This window comes from Pteropus vampyrus, unplaced genomic scaffold (assembly GCF_000151845.1).
Source record: "Pteropus vampyrus isolate Shadow unplaced genomic scaffold, Pvam_2.0 Scaffold155, whole genome shotgun sequence".
NCBI classification, from domain to species: Eukaryota; Metazoa; Chordata; class Mammalia; order Chiroptera; family Pteropodidae; genus Pteropus; species Pteropus vampyrus.
The window spans coordinates 1601685-1624353 of NW_011888936.1; the positions used below are offsets into that span (position 1 = coordinate 1601685).

The 22669-nt window shown below is 36.0% G+C and overlaps 1 protein-coding gene across 4 annotated transcripts in view; it reads left to right on the forward strand.

Moving 5' to 3' along the window:
- KLF12 (Kruppel like factor 12) overlaps positions 1 to 22669 on the forward strand; it is a 237584-nt gene that overhangs the window by 118046 nt on the left and 96869 nt on the right. For 3 of the 4 annotated variants that reach the window (XM_011369778.2, XM_023536386.1, XM_023536387.1), the window contains 2 exons: positions 11456 to 11591; positions 20298 to 20345. In XM_011369778.2, the coding sequence (XP_011368080.1) occupies positions 11456 to 11591; positions 20298 to 20345 (184 nt within the window). The remainder of the gene's footprint in view (positions 1 to 11455; positions 11592 to 20297; positions 20346 to 22669) is intronic. The other variant, XM_011369779.2, reaches the window with a different exon arrangement.

Here is a 22669-nt window from a genome sequence, read left to right on the forward strand (position 1 = left end):
GGCAATATCTAATAAAACTGATAATATACATACCCTGTAATTACATTACCAGGTGTAGACTATGAGGAAACTTGCAGCAGCTTGTTTCAGCTTGCATAGCAGTTGATATTATGATTAATTTCCTATCACTATGAGAACAGAAAAATAATGGTGGTCCATTTACGAAGTAAAATACTATACAACGATTAAAGTGAAAGAGTATAAATATATCTCAAATGTAAGGTTAAGTAAAAATAAGCATGTCATAGAATATATCACTAAATACAGTTTTAAAAGAAGAAAACTATTGATGGTTGTTCATTGACACCTCTCTAGTTAAAGCATAAAAGCTTGCATAGAAAGAGTATTCACCAGGATACTATGGAAGAAGGAAACAAAACTGGAAAAAAAAATAACAAAGAACCAACTCTTTCTGTGATATTTTTCCTTTTTTAATAATCTGAAAGAAATACTGCAAATGTTAATGTTGTTTTGTTTTAATCTTTTGGAAGAATAAATAGGTGGGTCATTATGTGTATGTTTGGAATTTCTTGAAATGACTTGACATAAAAGAAATGCTATAGGTAATTTATCTCAATTTTAAAAGCAAGTTTATAAGAGAGCAAATAGTGGTTCATACGTTAAATGGCTCTTCATATTTTGTCTTTTATATCAAGGCAGTTGGATGTGAGAAACAAGGGAAGAAACAATTTTCAGGATTTGGGGTAGTCAAAGGAGAAAAAGGAATAGAAATCTTGACTTATTTAATTGATAGCATGACTGTGATGGACACGTAAGAAGTCCTTTATTAGATGTGAATGCGCATGGATTACAGTGAGCCATTCGGGCATCTCAGATCTCAACATGGCCTCAGGGACAACCAATGCTTAGTGCCGAGGTGACCTGCCAGTTTTGATTAAGGAAATCAGGGTAGATGATGTTCAGAATGCATATTAGTAGCACATTATAAATTTCAGAAATTATCTAAACATAAATGTTAGTGTTTTTACCAATAAAAATTCTGTTTGTCTTTATTATTATTATATTCAGAGTAAACACTATCAAACTTTTGTGTTTGTTTAATACTTAAAGTGACCCCAGCCACTCCACCCAAGATCTCAGCCTGCATTATAGCCCTTACCTTTCTCAGAAACTGTCTTCTCTTCACAGACCAAGATGGGCTTTCATGAAGAAGTAAGTGTAAACCCAATTTAAAGTTCAGAAAGCAAAACAAACAAACAGACAAACTAGTGTGTGCCTTCTATGCCTTCTCCCAGCATAGTATATATTATAATCATGCTCTTAAAATACTTGTTTCGCCTGACCCATCTTCAGGGCAGAATTACAGCTTTGATCTTGTTCTTCAAGAGTCGTTTCTGGAGGCAGCACCACCTGCCTGTATGGACTCTTTCCCTAACCACATTAGAGGCTCAGGAAAGGGGTGTGAGTACATAAGCCCCAAAGCAGTGGTTGTGCCTGAAGCCAAAGGAAGTCATAATTGCATTTCCAGATGGTCGAGATCTCACTGGCTTCTCAGAGACCAGGTAGTTTACCATTTCAAGATGGGGTTTTTAGCAAATTATCAAAATGATGTCTCCATAAAAACAAACCAAAAATACAGAGAATGCATGATTCCTATGGATCGATGGAAACTAATGGAATTGTCCTTTCTTACAAAAGCATACCACTCATAGACTCGATATGGGAAAGACCTTTAATCCAGTGTTGCAAAGCAGATTTTCCTCTGAACACACACATTCTTCATCCTAGATTGAAACACAGGGAATCACGTAGCAATTCTTGATTCTGGGCCCACAGATATTGACAGGTCATTTTTGAGTAGCTATTTACTCCACAATAGGACGCTGCCAGCAGTGCACTGGAAAGAGTCAGCACTGCTTTTGCCCTCCAAGGCAAATCACATTCCAGAATTTTAGCATAGTAGACTCTGGCATTCATAGATATGAATTCTTAGATTTTAGCATAGTAGACTCCGGCATTCATAGATATGAATTCTTAGATTTTAGCATAGTAGACTCTGGCATTCATAGATATGAATTCTTAGATTTCTGCTTTCAGGAGTCTGTATGTAGTATGTGTATTTTGCTAAGTTATAAGTTAGAGTCACATGAGGGTGTCACCTGAGAGTTCATGATAGAGCCTCCCCAACTGTAGGACTCACCTCTATGGTGCTTTGTACTCTCTGCTTGCGGCCCACATAGTAACTCTTGTGAGTTGTCGGAAGGAAACGTGTGTTTGTGTGTGTGTGTAAATCAAATGAGAAAGAAAACTTTCATAAAAGTAAAAAAAAAAAAAGGTGATATGAGGATGTATACAAGAAATATGTAACTCTGGGTGGAGATGTGTTATTGGGTGTGGGGACAAGCATGCCCATTCCCGAAGCCGAGGGAGGAAAGAGTTTAAAGAAGAGGCCAGAAGTGAAAATGAAGAGAAAGAACCAATAGTCTTGAAAGCCATAGAGAAATCCAATGACGTGTATAAATAATTCACAAATATGAGGATTTTTGTTGGTTTTAGAACATATCTTCAAGAATTCCAAGTGTCTTCTCTAAGAGGGCAAATTAAATCACGATTGTATATTAGAACCTACTTTTAGTCAAGCAGGTGTAAGTATAAATGGGGCACGTAAACAAAACTATTTGAAGGAGGCAGAGGGTAACAGCAGCGTTAATTGTAAATGTGCCACAGTAGTGCCTCATGTCAATTTTTTTCAACCTTTTTATTTTTAAACTAGCAAAGAACCTTTCCATGATAAACCACTTATATGCCAATATGCATAGCTGATACAGAAACAGAATTGTTAAGTCCAAGGTACATTTTTTGCCCTTTCTTAAATATTTCTTGTATTAACCTAAAGCACTATGATTCAGTAGCACTTCAAATTATTATATCAGATTTCAGTCTGTTTCTTAAAAGATTCAATTCTACCCAGTCCACAAACCAAAAAAAAATTCAGGTGAAACAGAAGGTCCAGCTAAGTGAAATAAAAAGACCATAGATTAATGCCTAAAATCATCTTCTCTGTGCATTACGGATGAAAATTTGGTGATCTCATCATTCCCCATATGTACTCACCACAAAATCACTTCATTATTAAGTAATTTCAATCATCTCTGCCTAAAGTGGGTTCAGTTTTGAATAAATCAGTAGGAGCTGGTTGGCTAGGGTTTTGAGAATTGTAATGAATTGACAGAATGGGAAGGTAACAGGAAGTGGCGGTGTACCATTACCTCAGAGGGCTCCCGGAGTTCCGGGCTCCTGATGGGCTCTGGAGACTTCATGAGGTTACTAAGCATGGTGTAAAAGTTCACTATTAGTGGAAAATTTTATGAATGCTTTTTAATCACGAAAGCCTTTTGTGCTCTAAGACATACTTCCAGTGAACACAAGACAATTGGTAATCTGTATTCGTTTTCCTTTTACAAATAAGAAAAGTAGTTTTAGTTATGGTTCTTTAGAAAAATGAAACCCTAGTAGCTGTTGTGATAATCTCAGCAAACATTGATTTTTTAAGCTATAATTTAAATGATTGAATTTCTTTGTTGCAGTTTCTAAGCAGTAACTCATATTAGAGAAATGATAAGTATGTTGAAGCATTTAAAATATTTTCCTAAAAGAAAATCCTGTTCCATGTAATTTAGCTAAAAAGTGAATAAAACTTATAAACATTTTTATTCCCATGTCATCCCATGACCTATTCAAACAAAAAATATAATTATCTAAGACTTTACAGAGTAATAGAAATTTAATAATTGTGACTTTCCCCCTTAAATGCTAATATTAGAATATAATCTATAATGTAATTTTAAAAATAAAATGTGAAGTAGATATGTTTATCATTATATTATAGAATCTTTTGCCAGCTGGGAACCACTGGCATCTATACCATCATCTTCATCAATAAATATTACATTTTGTTGTACACAATAGAGTATAATTGATGTGGTCTGTCCTCTCAAGGAGCAGATAGAATAATGAGGTAAAATAAGCATATGCTTAAGTATAATTAAAAATGGACAGTGCAAGAGTTCCATAACAATGTATAAATACAAAATATGGGTATTTTTTTTAAAGGAGAGATTGCATTTCATTAGAAAATGAAACAAAGGTTCGTGAAGCAGGTATCGTTCTGTAGGAAGAGTGGATTTTCGTTGACCAAATTGCAGGTGGACGGGAATAGCCAGATCTTTGGGGATAAGACGCATCAGAGTTCCAAATGAAAAATGAATTATGGAATGATTGAGGATTGTTGAACCTTATTTGTTAGGTGGTGGGAAAATTCAAGGTTCCAAACAAGGAATGTTTTGAGGAAAGTCCTGCATCCGTTCAGTTACTGAGAAGTGCTATGTGGGATGAACATGCATAGCATTACGTCAAAGACGTTCATTAAAAAGCAGTATGAAAAGAAAGGAACGGGCTCCAGAATAATTGTGGGGTAAAGCACTAACAATTAGCGACTGATTTAAATAAGGGAGACAAATGAAGCGAATGAGAATTTTGAATGTGAGTGACCAGGAGAGTAATGTGTCTATGAATTGAAACTTGAAAGAAGAATAGGACTTGAGTTCAAAGTGACTTTTGGACATTCGGGTGGAGAAGGATGCTGGAAATATGAGATTGGAGTTTAGGGGAGAGATTATAGCTGGGAACATGAATTTGATATTCATCTCCTGGGTTACCAACTAAATTATAGAAATTGTGGCGTTGTGTGGAATTTCTGAGAAGCTCGCCAATAGAGGCAGATAAAAGAGGGTAGGTAGTGGAACCTGAAGGAGAAAACTAACATTTAGGCATATGCAGAGAGAGGAGATAAAGAGGAAGGTGAAAGGGAGGAAGGGAGGGAGAGATAGGGAGAGGGAGGGAGGAAAGGAGGAAGAGAGAGACAGAGACAGAGAGACAGAGAGACCAAGACCCAAGAGAATTAAATAGTATTCAACAGAGTCTACAAATGCTTTCTCTAAAGGGCCAAATGGTGTTTTATGGCAAGCCATATGGTTTCTGTGACAACTACTCAACTCTGCCTTTGTAGCACTAAAGCAGCTAGAGACAGAAAAAAATGAGCATGGTTGAATAAAACCTTATTTACAAAAACAGGTGGCAAGGCCAGCAGGCCTTAGTGTGCCTATTCCTGAAACCAGGGGAGAAAGTTGTTTTTTAAAAAAAGGCCACAAGTGAAAATGAGAGACAGCCCACAGTCTTGAATGGTGTAGGGAGGTCCAGTGGCATTATAACTGAGAAGTGGACCTTGCAGTAGGAAATTATAAGAACATTATAAGGTTATTTTTTAATATAATGGAAACAGAAGCCATTATACTGTCAAGTGTGCAGATAGGAATTGGGAAAATGAATAAATGGCATATTATATCTACACAGTAGTAACACCCCAGGATTTACATAATTGATTGAATTTTTAAGTCTTCATTTGGGGTTCTATCAGTCACAGTTGCTACTGTGTGGAGGCATACAGTTTCATTAGCAGTAACAAAAGAAAAGAAAGTCAGAAACAGCACAGTGGAAACATCAGTAAACAGAGTGGGACCCCGGAGAACTGGTTGTCATCTTGGAGTTCACCATACTTTCAGTCAAGCTTTATGTACTTATGAATTTTTCTCTCATCATATATCTCGATATGCTAGAAAAATCAAGCATATATTTGAGCAACTGTTATTCTGTAACTAAATGAGATCAAAACATCGGTTGTACAGATATTTTCTGAAGAGCATGCTTCATCCTCCTTCAAGTAATAAAATCCTTAGTTATCACTGACTGCTTGAGGTGACCAAAGAGAAAAAGCGAGTGCAGTTTTTTTTTTTAATAGAATATTAATATTTATGTCACTGATGATTCTTACACATGGATCTCGAGCTGGATCTCCTCCTGTGCCCCCAGCTCATATAGCCAGGGTGATCCTTATCAAATGACAGAATTCAGATCATGTCATTTTTCTGCTCAATGCCCTCCAAAGGCTTCTCTTCCCACCCATAACTAAACTCAAAATTCTTACATTGGCCACCAAGGCCTCCTGTCCTCTGCACACCCTTGCGCATGTTTATCCCCTTGGCTCGGCCTTTCTCAGCTCCAGCTAGAGCCTCCTTGCAGGTCCACAGATACGTTAAACCCGCCCCACCTCAGAGCCTTTGCACCTATTGCTTGCTCTGCTTGGAATGCCACCCTCCGCCCCCAAAATCTACAAGCCTCCCTCAACTCCTTCAGCCCTTGCTCAGATGTCACTTTTTTCCATGAGGCCTCTCCTGGCCGCCCTCTCTAAATGTGTCCACCTGCCTCTCAGCAGCCCCTACCCCCTTCACGGCGTTAGTTTTCTCCTTAGCACTTATCTGACAGAGGATGTGTTTTTCTTGTTTATTTTTTTGTTATTTGTCTCCTGCAAGTATAAAAGTAGGAATTTTTATCTTGCTTGTTTGCCGCTCTCTTCCTAGCACCCAGAAGTGCTTGGTACATGATGAGTGCCCAATAAATATCTGTCAACTGAATATATAAATGAATATTTGGATCAAGAGAAGTAGCGATTTTATATATTATCCAATATATATTCTGTAGTGGTATTTTCAGTTTGGGTACATTTAAAAAGAAATCTGCCTAATTTGAATTACTATAGGAGAAGGCGAGGGACTTGGAAATGGTATTATATAAGGGAGGATTGAAGAAGCATTAAATTTACTGTCAGGGTAAAACAGAATGATGATTGGCTGCCAAGGGCCAGGCAGGGTACTAAATGCTTTGCATATATCATCTCATTTACTTCTCACAGCAGAAATGGCAGGAGAAGAAACTGAGAATGAACAGTGGGAAAGCAATTGTCCAAGGTCAGGTGGCTGCAAGGGACAAAACCAGAAGTCACGCCCATCTTCTCTGAAGCCAGAGTGGTGTTTTTATCCTGAAGGAATACTGTGACTGTCCTTTTTTGGAGAATTCCTGCATTGCATGAGTTGGAGGAGGACTCTTCTACTCTCTGAGGCCATAATGCTATGAATTCTCTCCCTACCCATTCCCGTCCCCCCACCCCCCGCATACATTCATTCCCCACCCCTCCCCCCACTGCCCTTCTTTCTTGTAGGAAGTAGCAGCCCTCCTGGTAGCCAAGGTCTCTGAGTAAGGCATGCTTCAGCCTTGGCAGGGCAAGCAGTGAGGGCATCTGCAGGTAGCAGACAGCCTGTCTGTGGCTGAGAGAGGGAGGAAGGAAGGCGGGCAGTGCTGCAGCCGCAGCCCGCCTCACCCCGCCTCACCCCACCTTCCGTCTGTATTTGCCCCTCTCCCCTCCAGTCCTGATGGGCAGTGGTGAAGGGAATTGGATAATTCCTTCTGTGACTCATTCTGGTTCAGAAATGTTAGTCTGAGTTTCAGTGTATGTTCATAGATTGTTCTGTTGTACATATTCAATATGACTTATGGAAAAACTGCCTTTCCTTTAAGAATAGCTGAATAGGCCAGTTTATTTCTAGAGAGGTTAGAAGAGCATTTACGCTTTCAGCAGAACCTGGGATGAGATGGTGGGCGTGGTGGGAATGCACACTGAGGCCGCTGTGTCTGTCCGTCCACTGTTACATGGCGGTAGAAATAAAGTTTAAATGTCTCATGTGAGTTGAAGAAAGGAAAACTGGAATATAGCGGGGTGACCACATACTTGGGAGGATCCACCCATATGAGCCACCTGTCAACTCTGAGCTTGGTTAGAAAAGCTTTGTTCACTGAGCAGGAATGCCAGCCTTGGCCCCTTCCAATAGAAGCCTGCCTGAGGCACAGTCAAGGAGCAAAGATGCTTCTACAGCCAAAGTACCTGTAAATACATTTGCATATTTTGGATTGAGAAGGGAATAATATATAATATAATATGTGGCTTTTATTTTCCTTTTTTGTAGCCCGTTTCAGTGTATGCTGCTAAGGCCAGGTCGCCTCCTAGGAGGAGAACAGAGAGGAGCGTGATAGGCTGACGTTAACTGTGGCAGCAGTGTGTTCACCTCATTGCCCAGAAATCTCTGGAAGGAGCCAGGAGAATAACATGCTGCATTGATTTTATATTGCTGCATAACAAATCACCCCCAAATTTAGTAGATTAAAATATTTACTCATAGATCTGTAAGCCAAAAATTTGGAATAGTTTTAGCGGGGCAGATCTCATGCCGGCCTGTTATGCTAGTCACTCACAGGGCTGCAGTCATCTAGTGGCTGGAATGTGGCTGGTCAGTCTAAAAAGGGTCATCAGGGGAAAAAAATAAAAATAAAAAAATAAAAAGGGTCATCGGTTGAGATTAGCTGCCAGCTGAGCAGCGTGTCTGTTAGGCTTTTGGGGGCTTCTTCGCATGGTGGCTAGGTTCCAAACACAGCAGGAGACATGATTTATATAAGGGTGATCTTTACAGTAACAATTTACAGTAGGCAGGTATTTGAAAGACAGTAAATAGGTTCAACTTCAGGTGTTAGAGTTCTGCAGTTATCTTCCCGGGGATTTTGTCACATGGAATGCAGCTCACACAGCGTTCCACAGTGCTTCCAACTTTGCTGGTGACTCCTCCAGCAGCAAAACTCTCTGATGAGAAACGAAATCTTAACTAGGGTAGGTGTCCCTGTTCCACGTTTAATAAAAGAGTGGAATTATGCACATATGTAGATAAGCTAATCATCTGACCTAATCAGCAATGCAAATTTTAAAAAGTCTTCCTAATTACTTCCTCAACTTGGCTGAAAGTATGGGTAAAGAGAGTTTCTCAGCATGATGGTAGCAGATGTATTTCATAATATTGATTGAAAATATTGGAAAGAAATCCTCAATTATAATGTTCCTGAAAAGTACATCAGAAAAGATATCATATTTAACATATTTTAAACTTTCAGTGAGATATAAACATAACATAATTTGGATGATCAACTCTCATACTAGTTGTTTGGAGCCTTTTATAAGCCGGCCTTTAACTTGCAGAGTCAGATTGCTTATTGGTTAACTGCCCATATCTTCCTTGAGTTGCATGTATTATCTATGAGAGCTCTAATTGTCTTGGACAAAGTGGGACCGCCAGAATACTCCCTTTTCTTTAGCTATTTGTTAATTTAGTATCTTGGCAAAGGAGTCTCAGTGCATGATGTTTCAACAACTTTAAATGTTAAATTGTTGACATTTACAGGCATATGCAACACCACACAATATGTGGTTTGGAATCCTAGATAGATCTGTTACTCATTTTCTTGGCTGAATTTGAGTAGCTATGAACGATTGTTAAATGACTCATTTTGTAACAGCATTGCCCAAAAGAAATTATCTGTGAATTCTTGATCGAAATGCCTATATTATCCCTGTGTCCTGTGCTCTGTGACTACTGGTTGTTCATTACCTACTGTGAGCTGCTTAATATCTTTCCTGTACATTCTCTTTAAGTTAGCTTGCGCCAGTTTCTGTGGCCTACAGCCAAGATAAATCCAAAATGATACGGTGCCTTCAGTGCCTGTGGAGTGGCTGAGTGCTTCAGCAGCTCTGTTATCCGACGCTTGTGGAACCGGTTCTTTTCTTCTCCGAAGAGTTTCTCTAACGCCCCTCTTCTAGGAAATCTTCTCCAGAGATCAGATGGAAAATAGTCTTTTTGTCCCCCCCATGTGTGGTACAAAGAAAACATTCAAAAACTCTTTCATGAAGATCGCTGTATAATTCCTGGCAGCTGAGGAAGTGAATGCTGTATTTGAGGAATTGGTGAGGGCCAAGTCACATGACAGTGAATCGTTTTATTTGAGGGCCAGAAAATATGGATAATCCAATATATTATTTAATTTCTTTGCTAGTGAATGAAACTAGAACATAGTTATGCGGTTGAAAGTCACAAGATGCAATACCATTCGATATCCAAACTCTCAAATCTCTAGATCAGAGTTTCTCGGCCTGGCATAATTGACATTTTAGACTGATTAATTCTTTGTCATGGGGGGACTGACTGTGCTGTGTATTATAGGATGTCTAGTAATATCCTTGGCTTCTGATGCCAATAACATCTTCCTCCCCCCATGTTGTGACAAATCAGAATGTCTCCAGACATTGCCAGATGTCTCTTGGGGGACAAATTTGCCCTTGTTTGAGGACCACTGGTTCAGGTTATTTGAGTTATTTTTTCTTTAATTTAACCAACAATTACCAGGCACTTTTGTTGTTCAAAGTATATTTTAATGTTTACACTTTCAGGCAGAATGTATGGCAAACACACCAGTGCACTAGTTTTAACATATATAAGTTCCTTCCTAACCAAGTTTAGTTACACGTATGTCGAAACTCTCTAGGTATAGTTTTTCTATCCATATTATAAATGTTAGGTGGACTGATAAGAAATTGTCTCTTTCTGGAGGAAAAAAAAATGGTGAAATACCAGCATTCCTCTGAAGTTCTACCTAATGCATGGTGTACAGTAAGAAAAAACAAATTTTTTTTTTGAGGAAAACCCGTGTTATTGTAACCATGATTTTAAGTGCATTTGCTTTCCTTTGCAAGCACTGGTGGTTTTAGAAAAGTTATATAGACAGGTTTAAGGAGCAGTGACCAGACTGGAGCTAGCTGGGGTTGATTGAAGTCATGTATTTTAACAAAGCAATTGTAAGTTAGTACAGTACTTTGCATTTGGAAGGTGTGTGTATTTTGTGCTTGAGGTGAGAGCTGATGGAAATCGTAGGCAGTGGTTGCTAAAGCTGTTCATAGAGATAAGGAGGTGGAAATGAAATCTTAATTTTTAAAGATATTTGTTAACATACGAAGTGTTGACTATAATCCTCGGTTTGAAAGGATCTGATGATCCTGGTCAACAGGTCAAATCATCAGGCTGTTTCTTGCTTTGGCAGGTTCACAGTGGGAGGAGAAGCATATCCGAAAATGCTTTTTTGAAAAATGAATTCAAAATGGAGACGAAGAGTACTTTCAGCACATATAAACACTAATTAAAATGCTATTACTTCTGTCATTTTTCTACTCTTAGATCTCCACTTTCAGCAGTAATGAACTGCAAGATGATCACTCACTGAAGTATGAAAAATACCTAGAACTTTGAGTTTGTGAACCTTATTCTTTAAGCTTTCTATGAGGGCTGTAAGCAAAAGCAGTGAGTGTCTGGGACTCTGGTAGCAGGACCAAGGAGAAGCCAGAGAGTCCAGCATTAACTCGTGAGCTATCTAATCAGCTTCCGACCGCTCAGGAGCTGGTAATGTTGTGGATTTTATAGTTTCTATTCTATAATCGTACCCTGAAACTATTAAGAGCTGATGGAGGTTTTGCAAATGAGATGAATAAGAGAAAAGAGTCAGCAAATGCTCAGTACACAAAATACATCGCTTTCACTAATTCCTGGGATTTCTAGAGAATGCTTTGTGTGTGTGACACACAGAAGAGACCTTCCATGCTTGATGTTGGTCCAGGACAAGGTTAACTTTCTGCACACTAATTTTAATTCATATATATGCCTTTTTTTCCCAGCACAAATGGACCCCCGAGGCCTATCTCCCAGACAAAGTAAAAGTGACAGTGATGATGATGACCTGCCAAATGTGACCTTAGATAGCGTTAATGAAACTGGATCTACGGCCCTTTCCATAGCCAGAGCAGTACAAGAGTAAGTATCACATTCTCAGGATGAAATAAGAATTGCCAAGGTATTCAATGGATAATGGAAACAGCAGCATCTCCTCTTCCCCAGACATGTCATTCTAGCCCTGAACTGGCACACGTGCCAGCATCTTTTATTCAGCCTTCTGTTCTTGGGAGGAGATTAGGGGAAAGCCTAAAGTGTTTTACATAGTTGAACATTTATGTTTTGATTAGAAATAAGACTTCTATGCATCTTTTTCGACTACCCTCTACCCCTTCTCCTTAACTCTGAAAAAAAAAAAAATTATTCTTTTTGAATGTCACTATCCATTTATCATCATCATTATTATTCATATATAACAGTCAAAAGAAATAAAATATAGCAAGTATTATTATCTTGTTTTAATAGGAAAGTACAAAATAGCCTTTTTGAAATTTTAAATATAGAAGATAATACGTTACCTCCTTGAAAAATCAGAATCATATGTAATTTTTAAAAGGATCTTTTCTCTTTCCTTTTATCTGGACCATAGGGTTAGATCTTAGCCCTTATTTATTGAAAATAGCTGTTTTCTGTATCATCGTCAATTCTGTATTTAAAATTGAACCTATGTCTCACCATCTATATTTTTTCTCTAGAATAATTTTTAATATGATTTTGGAGAAGAGAAGGATTTAAATAGCCACCGTTACTGCTGACACACACATTAATTAACAGTTTACTCAAAATTATCTTACTTTCCATATATTAATTCCTTTTCCCAAATATTGACTAAGTACAGACTCTGTTCCATGCATTAAGCTTGAAAAAAAAAATAGGATAACATTTTAGAATTTAAAGTATATGTGTGTGTATAATACAAGTAATATATCTCTGTGTAATGTGTATTATATATTTACATTACATGTATATATGTATACACACAAATATATATGATATATTAGAGGGCATCAGAATATAGTGGATCTCAAATAAAATTTGGAGTCTGACCTGGATTCAAATTTACATTCAACCTCTTGAAAGCTGTGTGATTTTAGCAAGTTATTTAACCACTGAGATGTTGCTTCATCTGTAGTAAGAAAACCAGACTACTTAGCTTACAGGACTCTTGTGGGAGTGTGGAGTAGTTACAGGGCATAAAAACCAAATCCCAAAGTGTGAGCACATAGAAGGCTTTACTTAGTGGTGGAAGTAGTATTATAATTAATGATAGGAGAGTAGTGTAGAGTAGAAATATATGACCACTAGCAAATACAAATGTCACAAATATCATTACTCTAGTGGTCCAGATGAAGACACTGAGGATCAAAGAAGTTAAATGGCTTGTCCCAAGTCAGATAATAAATGAGAACAAGACAAAGTTTTGGACTTCTAACTCCAAAAGCTGAGTTTTCTCTAAGAGTGCCTGTAATGTCTATTTCCAATAAAATCTTGCACTTGAACAATTTACAAAAACATTATTTTAAATTTGTTCAAATAGCTAGTAACTTAGTTTATCCAAAGCAAATGTTAACTTGAACCAAGATAGAGATTGAATCAAAGAGGGTGCTGAAATTGTATTTAAAGTGGTTACATGCTAAGTCACCTCATGGCTGGTTCAGTGATCACCACAGTGATCATGGATTTCTGTGAGCTAAAGCTTAAGGTCAAGGACTCCATGTTCTCCTCTGTAAAATTAGACTAAATAATGATAAGTTTCAATTCTGAGATGAATAATAAGTTTCATAGACATTTTAATCACATTGTTTTCCTACGTCATATACATAGTGTTTGTATGTATATGTGTTTATAGATATGTGTGTTTCTTAATTCAAACTTTCAAGTTTGGAACTGTGATTACTAAAATCTAAATTCTGCTCACTCCATTTGGGGCTTATATAGCAAGTAATGGTATTAACTTCTTAAATGTAACCATGTTTTGTGCTTTTACTATTTTGTGTTTATAATAGTATATATTAATGTGAAACTTTTAATAACAGCCTCAGAAACCGAAGCTTCATTTTCAGCATAACCTCTGTGATTTACTCTGTGAAAACATTTTCAAGCCACAATATTTTCTATAACTGTGCATATGCCTGCCTTTATTACTATTGCAAAAGTTGTATGGGTGCCTAGGGAAATGCCAGATTCATTATTCATGTAAGTGTTTTCATTAAACGATTAGTAAGGAATACTGAGCTGTCACCTGGGAAGCCCTAGAATGCCAGGACCCATGAATAGTTAATTAACCATCATTCAAGACAGAGTATGCGTGTGTAAACACTGTGAAGTGCAAAGATACTGTTAGATAAAGCAAAAAGAATGTTTATATTTAAAGAATATACCTATAATTAAGAGACTTCATTTTTTATAATTAAGAGACTCAATTATAGGTATATTTCAAAATTTACAATAATATATTGAGAAAATTTTATGCTTGGACAAATAAATGTATAATCCTTGTTAGAGAATTAAAAAATAAAAACTGTGCCTAGGTTTACCCAAAGTTAACTTTCAGTGTATGCAATTGTAAACATGTCTTTCTGCTCTTCTCCTATTCTTTAATTTAATGCATATCTTTGTTTCATTATTAATTTCTCTTCTTCTCTATGCCTTTGGATCTTGATGTCATCTATTAATTCACAAGCTGTCAAGCAAACTTAAAAAAACATTCTAGTATACTGTGATCAGTAAAATAATGCATTAAATAGTAAAAGGATAAAACATTAGCTTGGCATGGTCAAGATGAGAGGATTTCAAAAGACATCTGTGGATCTAGCTCCTGCCTTTGCAGAACTTCCCTAAGAGCTTGAGAAGAATGTTTGCAGGTAGAGAGGTGACGAAATCGAAGGCTTAATATGTACAGTAGAAGTAGCACATTTTAAAAGACCTGGGCCACCAGTTCACTTCTGTCTTTTCAATTAAAGACAAAAGAAGCCATGGTTTAGGAAGGTGTTGAAGGCTGGCCTCTTACGTCATTGGCCACCAGTAGAGTGTCAAAGAAGAGAAGGCGGAAGATGGGAAAGGAGGATATTAAGGAAGACTGACGCTAGAGAGGAAGGAAAGTGCCTTGTCCCAGGCCAGCTCTTAAAACAAGGCACTTGCCCATAGGGTAAATATCTCCAACTGCAGATCCTTTCTCATTCAGGTTCATAGTCTTGCCTCAGGCAATAATCATTATAGTTTAAATTTTTAATTTGGTATTTACTTTATTGACATATTTATGTAGCTTAAAACTTAATATGCTAATAAATATTTTTCCTAAATGTCTGATGTTGTGCTGGTTTTTAAAATGGACTTTTATTAAATCTTCAGTTTAAGACACGTTCCCTTTGATTTGAAATGCAGAAGTTGTCAAAATTGCATCCCCTCCCACAACAAATACACACATATTCCTGTCTTTAAATAAAAAAGAACATTGCTTGGTGGCTAGAGCAGCAACCTGAGGTCATCTCGATTTATATAGTGTGGCTACTGAACTGTGTTTGGCTGATCATTTCAACCATATTCATTGATTCACTTGAATCCCATTTATCAGCTCAGCATCAGCAAATTCAGACAAATTAGAACTGGCCACACAGAGAGGCCCACAGACAGGCTCTACCTTTTCCTTAATTCAGTTGTAGTGATACTGTCTAAGTCAGAAACCATGTATTCAGTCATTCTGACAAAGCCAACTTCCAGCAATTCATAGAACATCTGTTTTCTTTTGGTCCATTGTGTTTTTTTACCCCCAATGGTAAAATAGGGTCATTACCCATAACAACTTGACAAACATAATTATGAAATAAGTGTTTAGAAAAAGAGAGGTGCAGGCATATGATTAGGGCAAATTATTATCATTAACTCTAACCCTAGGCAAAACAATGATATTTTTAAATAGGTAAGGTCTGGCTTTGTCATCTAGAGCCTCTAATTTCTATACCCCCCTTTTTTTCTCTGATTCCAAACATTCATAATCCTCATTTGTTAGTGTGAATAGAATAATCACTTCCTTCAAGTTAAAGTGTAAATGAATCATAGTATCTGAAAGAGGGCCCTCCTTAGAGAAATTTCTATTTAACCAGGAACAAACCTTAAACTAAAAAAAAAATAATAATAAGGATCTATATGTAATACTTTCAGTAAGAGTGAAGTGGTAACGGTTAGAATGGAGGGCGGGGAATGCAGAAGAAGATGTTAGGAGATATACCTGTGTTTCTCAGCGTCCTTTCAGAATTGGTGAGAGCATGTTACTGTTTAACTCATACCATACTGAGTAGTCTACTGTCTGATTTCGATTATAGCTCTCAGAGGGGAACAAAAGCAACATAAAGTAGTAGAGTCACTTTTTGCTTTGACTACCATCGCTGATATTTGCACCTATTAAAGGGACATCTTTAAATGGTTCATTGTCAATTACATTTAACCTCCGCCTGTTTTTATTACAGTTGACCCTTAAACAACGTGGATTTGAACTACTCAGGTTCACTTATATGTAGAGTTTTTTCAAGAAATACTATACATGTATTTTCTCTTTATGATTTTCTTATTAATAGTTTCTTTTTTTCCAGCTTACTTTATTGTAGGAATACAGTTTATAATACTTATAGCATACAAAACATGATAATTGACTTTATACTATCGGTAAGGCTTCTGGTCAGCAGTAGGCTATTAGTAGTTAAGTTTTTGGGGAGTCAGAATTTATACACGGATTTTCAAGTGCACAGGGGTCAGTGCCTCTAATCCTTGCGTTATTCAAGGGTCAACTGTATATGACTTATGTGCAGTGGCTCTCTTAGAGAAAAACTATGAATTTCTGGAAATAAAGAGTATTATCTTTCGTAAACTCTCACTTTAAATGCTTTGAAAAAACAGGTATGGTTGCAAGTTAAAATATGCCATTGTTTCCTTCAAACTTTGTTGCTAGTTTAGATATCATGGTTCTTATTTTAGAAAATTGCATTTAATGATCAAAGAAGGTCAGAAATCTTGTAGGGAGTGGGTGTTGCTTTTTTCCTTTATTTTTCTTGTTCTAAACTCGGCCACCCATCCTGTTTCTCTGTTTCCTCATGTATAATTGTGTTAATGTCTTCTAAGTTACAGTAGAGAACACTACTGGAGATGAAGAAAGAGGAACCAAAAGAACTGTTACTCAGAGCCTACTTTTGGGCAGATCTATGAAAACTCATATCGTTTTCATTTAATTAACCCTGTGATCCTGTTTTTATCTAAAAGATAAAGGAATGGTGGCTCAGGTTTACTCTGTCCCCAGAGCTGGTAATTGACAGAGCTCATATTCAAATCCAAGTTTGTCACTCTATAAACTCCTATTCCTTTATGAAGGTTGTTCCTTTTTTTATGCTGTGGCTTTAAAATCTCCAAACCATAACTATCGAAAACAAGCAAAGCTTTTTGATTCTGAAAAGTAAGAATACAACTTTCATAAAATAATTTCAGAAATTTTTATTTTTAATCTCGTTGTTACTTTAAATATAATCTGATTTAAGAGGAAATAATTCTTTCAAATGCCTTCTTAGAAAAAAAATTTTAAGAGGTATTTCACTTCTATAAATCACAACAGATTAAACCCAACCGAGTTGGCATTTTAAATATAAGCCTATTTTAAATTTAAAGAAACACTGCAGATATTATTTTTTATAAATTATATCAAGCACTTTAAACATAATGTGGGAGTGTTAAACATTAATTCTTAATTCAAAATAATGACATTTATAGAATACATCCTGGTGTTGGCCAGTATGAAGTTTAATATTTTATGTAAGCTTAACCTTTAATCCTTCCCAAAATTGAATGATAATGATGCAACTTTAAAAGGTTAAGCAAGTCTTCTATGTGATACTCCAGATAACTTTTTCAAATACAAAATATTTATACCAGCAGGGAAGTTATAAAATCTTATATAATTTATACTGAAGGGCTTGATTAAACAGATGCCTGTTTACAGATAGATGCAGTTCATCCCAGAAAACTATGCACATACACAGAAACACTTAACCGAATACAGGTGCCGCTGTTTTACAGTTACATAGCAAACTGCAGGTTTATATTGAAATGTGAGGAAATAAAAAGCACATATCAGTATAAACGTATGTGTTAACATTCCCAAAGCCAAAAAAATGAGCATACCTTTTAGAATTGCTGTCAGTTTTTAATAGGAAAAGTTTGTCGAATAGTTGAAATGATACTCTGTCATAGTATTTTGTACCCCTAACTGAAATGTCTGAGAGTATTTGGGTCATGTCTCTTCCCCTATCTGCTGACTAGAATAAACCAAACGGAGTTGATTTTGCCCAGAGAAGACACCAGAGAGCTCAGTATGTCATGATTTCAGCTTTTGCTCCTAGATCCTTCCCAGATTCCTGTTTCATTAAAATAAGCTATATCTTTCTTTATTAACCCTAACATGTTCGAGACACCTTCAGATATCCACTTCATGTCTTAAGCAGAGAAACACCCTTGATTCAGACCTTTAGATGGAAGTCTAGCTCTCTTATAATGACTGTCATGGCTGATATGGGTAAATTTAAGAGGCTTCACTCTCTTGCCAGGGAATATAAATACTTTTAGGTTGCTCTTCTTTTGAAGGAAGTCAGAAAAAGCTACTAATACTGCAAATGAATACAAATAAAGCCTAAAGTGTATGCTTAGCCTTCCTCAGCCCCAAAGTCTTCCAAGACTAAAATAAAATTAAAAACAGTAATCACTGACTATCTCTGGGTAGTCAATAGCAAGATGGAGACTGTATACCCACACACAGTCCCTTCTATCTGCCTTGGTGGAGAGTTTTTGTCCCTTTTCAGATTAAAAAAAGTTTGGCCAATAATTTGAGATTATGTTTACAAATTTTTTAAGTACTAGTAATTTCTTAGATAACTTTGAATATAATGATATTTCTTGTGGTCATACAATACACTTCAAACTGGTTAGAGATATTTGGTTTCAATTGCCTGATATTCTTCTCCATGCGAGATCTTTTTCTTGCTATATGTTCTACCTATAATCACCTCGCAAACTTATGTACACAATTTATATTTCTCATATATTTATTCTTAATGAGTGTTAACTAGTGAGTGTAGGTAGTCATTTCTCATACATTTTTGATGTGTGTTGACATAGATACTACGTGATAATGTTGAAATATTAATGTTTTGCTACAAGTTCCCAGAAGTATTCATCACTATTTCATTTGTTAATATAATCAGAGAGAGTACACATGATAAAAAAAAAAAAAAACCATAGTGTAATATAGTTGAAATTAACTCAGTTCACAAGGATATAAGCTCTTATTTTCAGTCAGATGCTCTAGACACTCTTTTTATTACTCTTTGAGTTATAGCCATTGTGCCGATTTTCCTTCATTTTAGAGCACTTTACCGTACACCTGATTCTCACTGAATACATTTACTTACATGCATCAAGTGGAAGTACAAAATTGAAGAATACATTTTCTTGGAGAACCTGCTGCTATCAGTAAAATCTGATTTAGATAGAAAAAAATAGCTTGGATAGCGTGAATCTTATCAGATTGACGTTTTATCATGATATTTTGCCATCTGCTTTCACAATCACATAGCTGAGGGTCACCACCCAGTTGAAATCTAATGCATCATTCATTCATTGTGGCTTATCCTAAAAATTAAATCCCAAATTATGTGCAGTTAGTATAGTAAAAATGCCAGTAAATTTTGAGAATATTTCTGATTAATCTGCAAAATTATTAGTATGGGAGAAAATTCTAAACTTTAAATTATAAAATAAAATTCTGCCACATTTTAGTTTTAAAATTATCTGATATATCATTAGTGTTATTTTATCTCTACTTATGGGAAAGCATATCTAATATATAAAAAGTGAACCTTTAACTTAATTTTAAAGTAATTATATCTTCTTGGCTAAATGATCATTTTATCAATGCAATTTTAAATATTAGACTAAATCGAATAATATTTCTGGATAGAAATATGTATCTTTTTAAATCATTTGAATAAAATCAATTCTATCTACCTATTTACCTACCTACCTTTCTACCCATCTGCCTGTCATTCTAAATATTGGTTTGAAGTTACTTTTAGCTGCATGTAACAATAAATCTTACTAGAGAGCTCAAACATATAATAATTTTTCTAGTATAACGAAGTCTAGCATTGACAAGGCAGGCTGGCGGAGGTGCTCAGAATGTTCCTAAGGTGTTCTTTCTCTTTTTGTTTTGTTGTGCTTCACTTGTGGCTTTCTTTCCAATAGTTTTTGAAGTTTGCTGCTGCATCTTCAAGTATCCTGCCCTTATTCAAGTCAGAAGGAAAAGGATAGAAGGAGAACACACTAACTAACCAGAGGAACATACCAGTCAACTGTGTCACTTTTAGAAAGCTTTCCCAGGAGCTGCACTCTGACATCTGCTCAGATCTTATTGGCCAGAATTGGTTTATATGGTCCCAATTATTGGAAATGGCTAAGGAAAAGAAAAATATAGACAAGAACTGAGTCAGTTAAGCAATAATATCTGCCACAAAGTTTAAAGTTTAACTTCATATTTAAATATAGGTGTATATGGTACCTCCCCAAAATCCAATACCAAGGTTTTTTTTAAATCAGTCATCTATTGCCACTTTAATGCTGTATAGACAGCCCTTTCAAAAATCAGTGGCAGATCATCATAAAACATTTACTTCTCTTCCATGCATCAGCTGAGGCAGGTCTGCAGGTTGTTGGGCAGTACTGTTCACGTCTCTCATTTTCTAAACCCAACAGACAACCCAGGGCAAGTATTTCTCATGACAATGGCTGGAGCACAAAAAGGTAAGCCCAGTTTGTACAAACACATTTTAAATCTTTGCTTGTATCAATCTTCTGCCAATATCTCATTGGTCGAAGCAAGTCATGTGACCAAACCCAGTATCAGTGGGGTAGGGAGATGTATTCCTCTCATGGTGGTGGGGAGCTTCAGGAGAGTTATGACTAATATACTGTTTTGGAAAAGAAAGGCTGTTTTTGTTTTTTTGTTTTGTTTTGTTTTTTTGTAGAAGCAATTGAAGTTAACTAATTTATCTACTTTTAAAATCTAATTTCCTAAGTTTTAGATTTTATTCATGTTCTCATAAAATTTCTAGATGGATATCATAAATTCTTTTCCCTAGATTCACTTAATGATGTTTTTTTTTTTTTCAAGTCAGTAATATAACTAGTACATTTACTGTGTCTTGGTATTTGAGTTTCAGAGTGCAAATCTTTTTCTCCAGGGTTATAATCTAAGAAATGTTTCATTTCACCAAGTGTTTTTGTATTTCTAAAATACAGAGCTAGACAGGAAGCCAATTCCAGCTAAATAAGCAGAGTCTTTGAAATATAGTTATATGTAGTCTCTAAACTTAAATTAACATTGATTAATCTCTTACAGTGCACAAAAACAACAAAAAATAACATCAGCTATTGTGTCCTTCCCCCACAATTTCTGAAATTATGTAGCTGTGGGCTACAATAGTGACAAAACACAAATAAAACATAAAATTGAAGCTATGATGCAGATGATTGAAAAAATCTTTTAGCTAAAATTTCATGACATTTTAACAAAAAAGTGTTTTGTTCTTCACTTCTGCAACCATTCTCTGTTTTGTTTTGTATATGTAAGCACTATTACAAATGAAAGAAAATGTGAAATTGATAATAGTTTCCATTTACTAATGCAAATACAAAACTTACTTTAAATTGCACATTTAGTGAAACTTTAATATATGATAGGAAACTGCAAAGAAGAAAATTGATTAGAAAAAATAAATGACTTTTTAAATCAAGAGCTTAAAATATCTTCCTGTCATTTTGTATTGGATAGATTAGATTGTGAGGTAAAAATATTAATTTTCACTACAGCTTTTTTATGAGGCTTATTATCCAAAAAAAAGTCAGAAGACCAGTAAAGGTTAACAATGTGAGACTATCCAGCAAAATTAGAAATTATTCAAGAAAACAAACAAAACCGTTATTGATTTGAAAGCACGTAATCTCTTTACATACTAAAATCAACACTGTAATTTAAAATGTATTTATAGCTTTGGCTTTTTACGCTTATATTTTTACCCAAGTTTCCAGGTTGACAGCTACTTTGAAACAAATGTGGGGTTTCTTAAATTTTGCCATATATATCTTTAAAAGATCAAGATTATACTAGTGTTTGCAAAGGGATTGCATGGTAAATTATTAGTCATAAAAATGAGTAACAGGTTGGTCATGTGCCCAAAAAAATCAAGAAGAATATATTGGAAGTTGTCGAAAGGGTTCAGACACAAGTACCTCTGGGCTTGAGCCAGGGCGCCAGTGGTGGCTTTTGAAGAAGTATCAGTAACAGTAACCCTAGGTACTGTATTAAAAATGTAGAGCATTGCAATTATCCATGTATTCTTTTTACATATCTCACAGTGTTCCTTAATATAGTAATGATCGTACTATCTCATTTTTCATATGAGAAAAATAAGACTTGTGAAAGTTAAGTGTCTTAGCTGGCATCATAGAACTAATAAAGAGTGATGGTAATGGTTCCCGATTAGATGTAATTTTCCACTCCATGTTAAAAGTGCTCTTTCCTACATTTTGTCTTGAAGGGGAAAGGCATATGATTTATATTTTAAAGAAATAATTGATTGTTCTAGTAATAACTAGAATCTAAAAGATAAGATGGAGGAAGAAGGAAGGGCCATGCCTTTGAACTGAATAATGTAATTGAGAGGAGTAGGTGGAAGAGTTTGGTATAAAGGTAAAAGAGCCAAGTGGAGTTGTCCTAGTGGTATCGGATCTAGAACTGGAAGTGATTAGAGAGGACTGGAAATAAAGAAAGGGAATCATTGGCATAAAAGCAGTTATCAAGGTTTATTTATATTTTTGAGGTATTATTTATATATAATAAGATACACTTATTTTAAGAGTACAGTTCAAAGGGTGTAGCAATTGTGTATCTCATGTAACTGCTACCCAAATCAAGATACAGAACATTTCCATCACCCAGAAAGTTGCCTCGTGTTCCCCAGCCCACCCTCCCACCCCAGTAAATTCACTGCCTACTCCCAACCCTCAACTAACCACTTTCTGGTCTCTCTCACCAGGAATTAGTTCTGGTCCTTCATTTATAGACT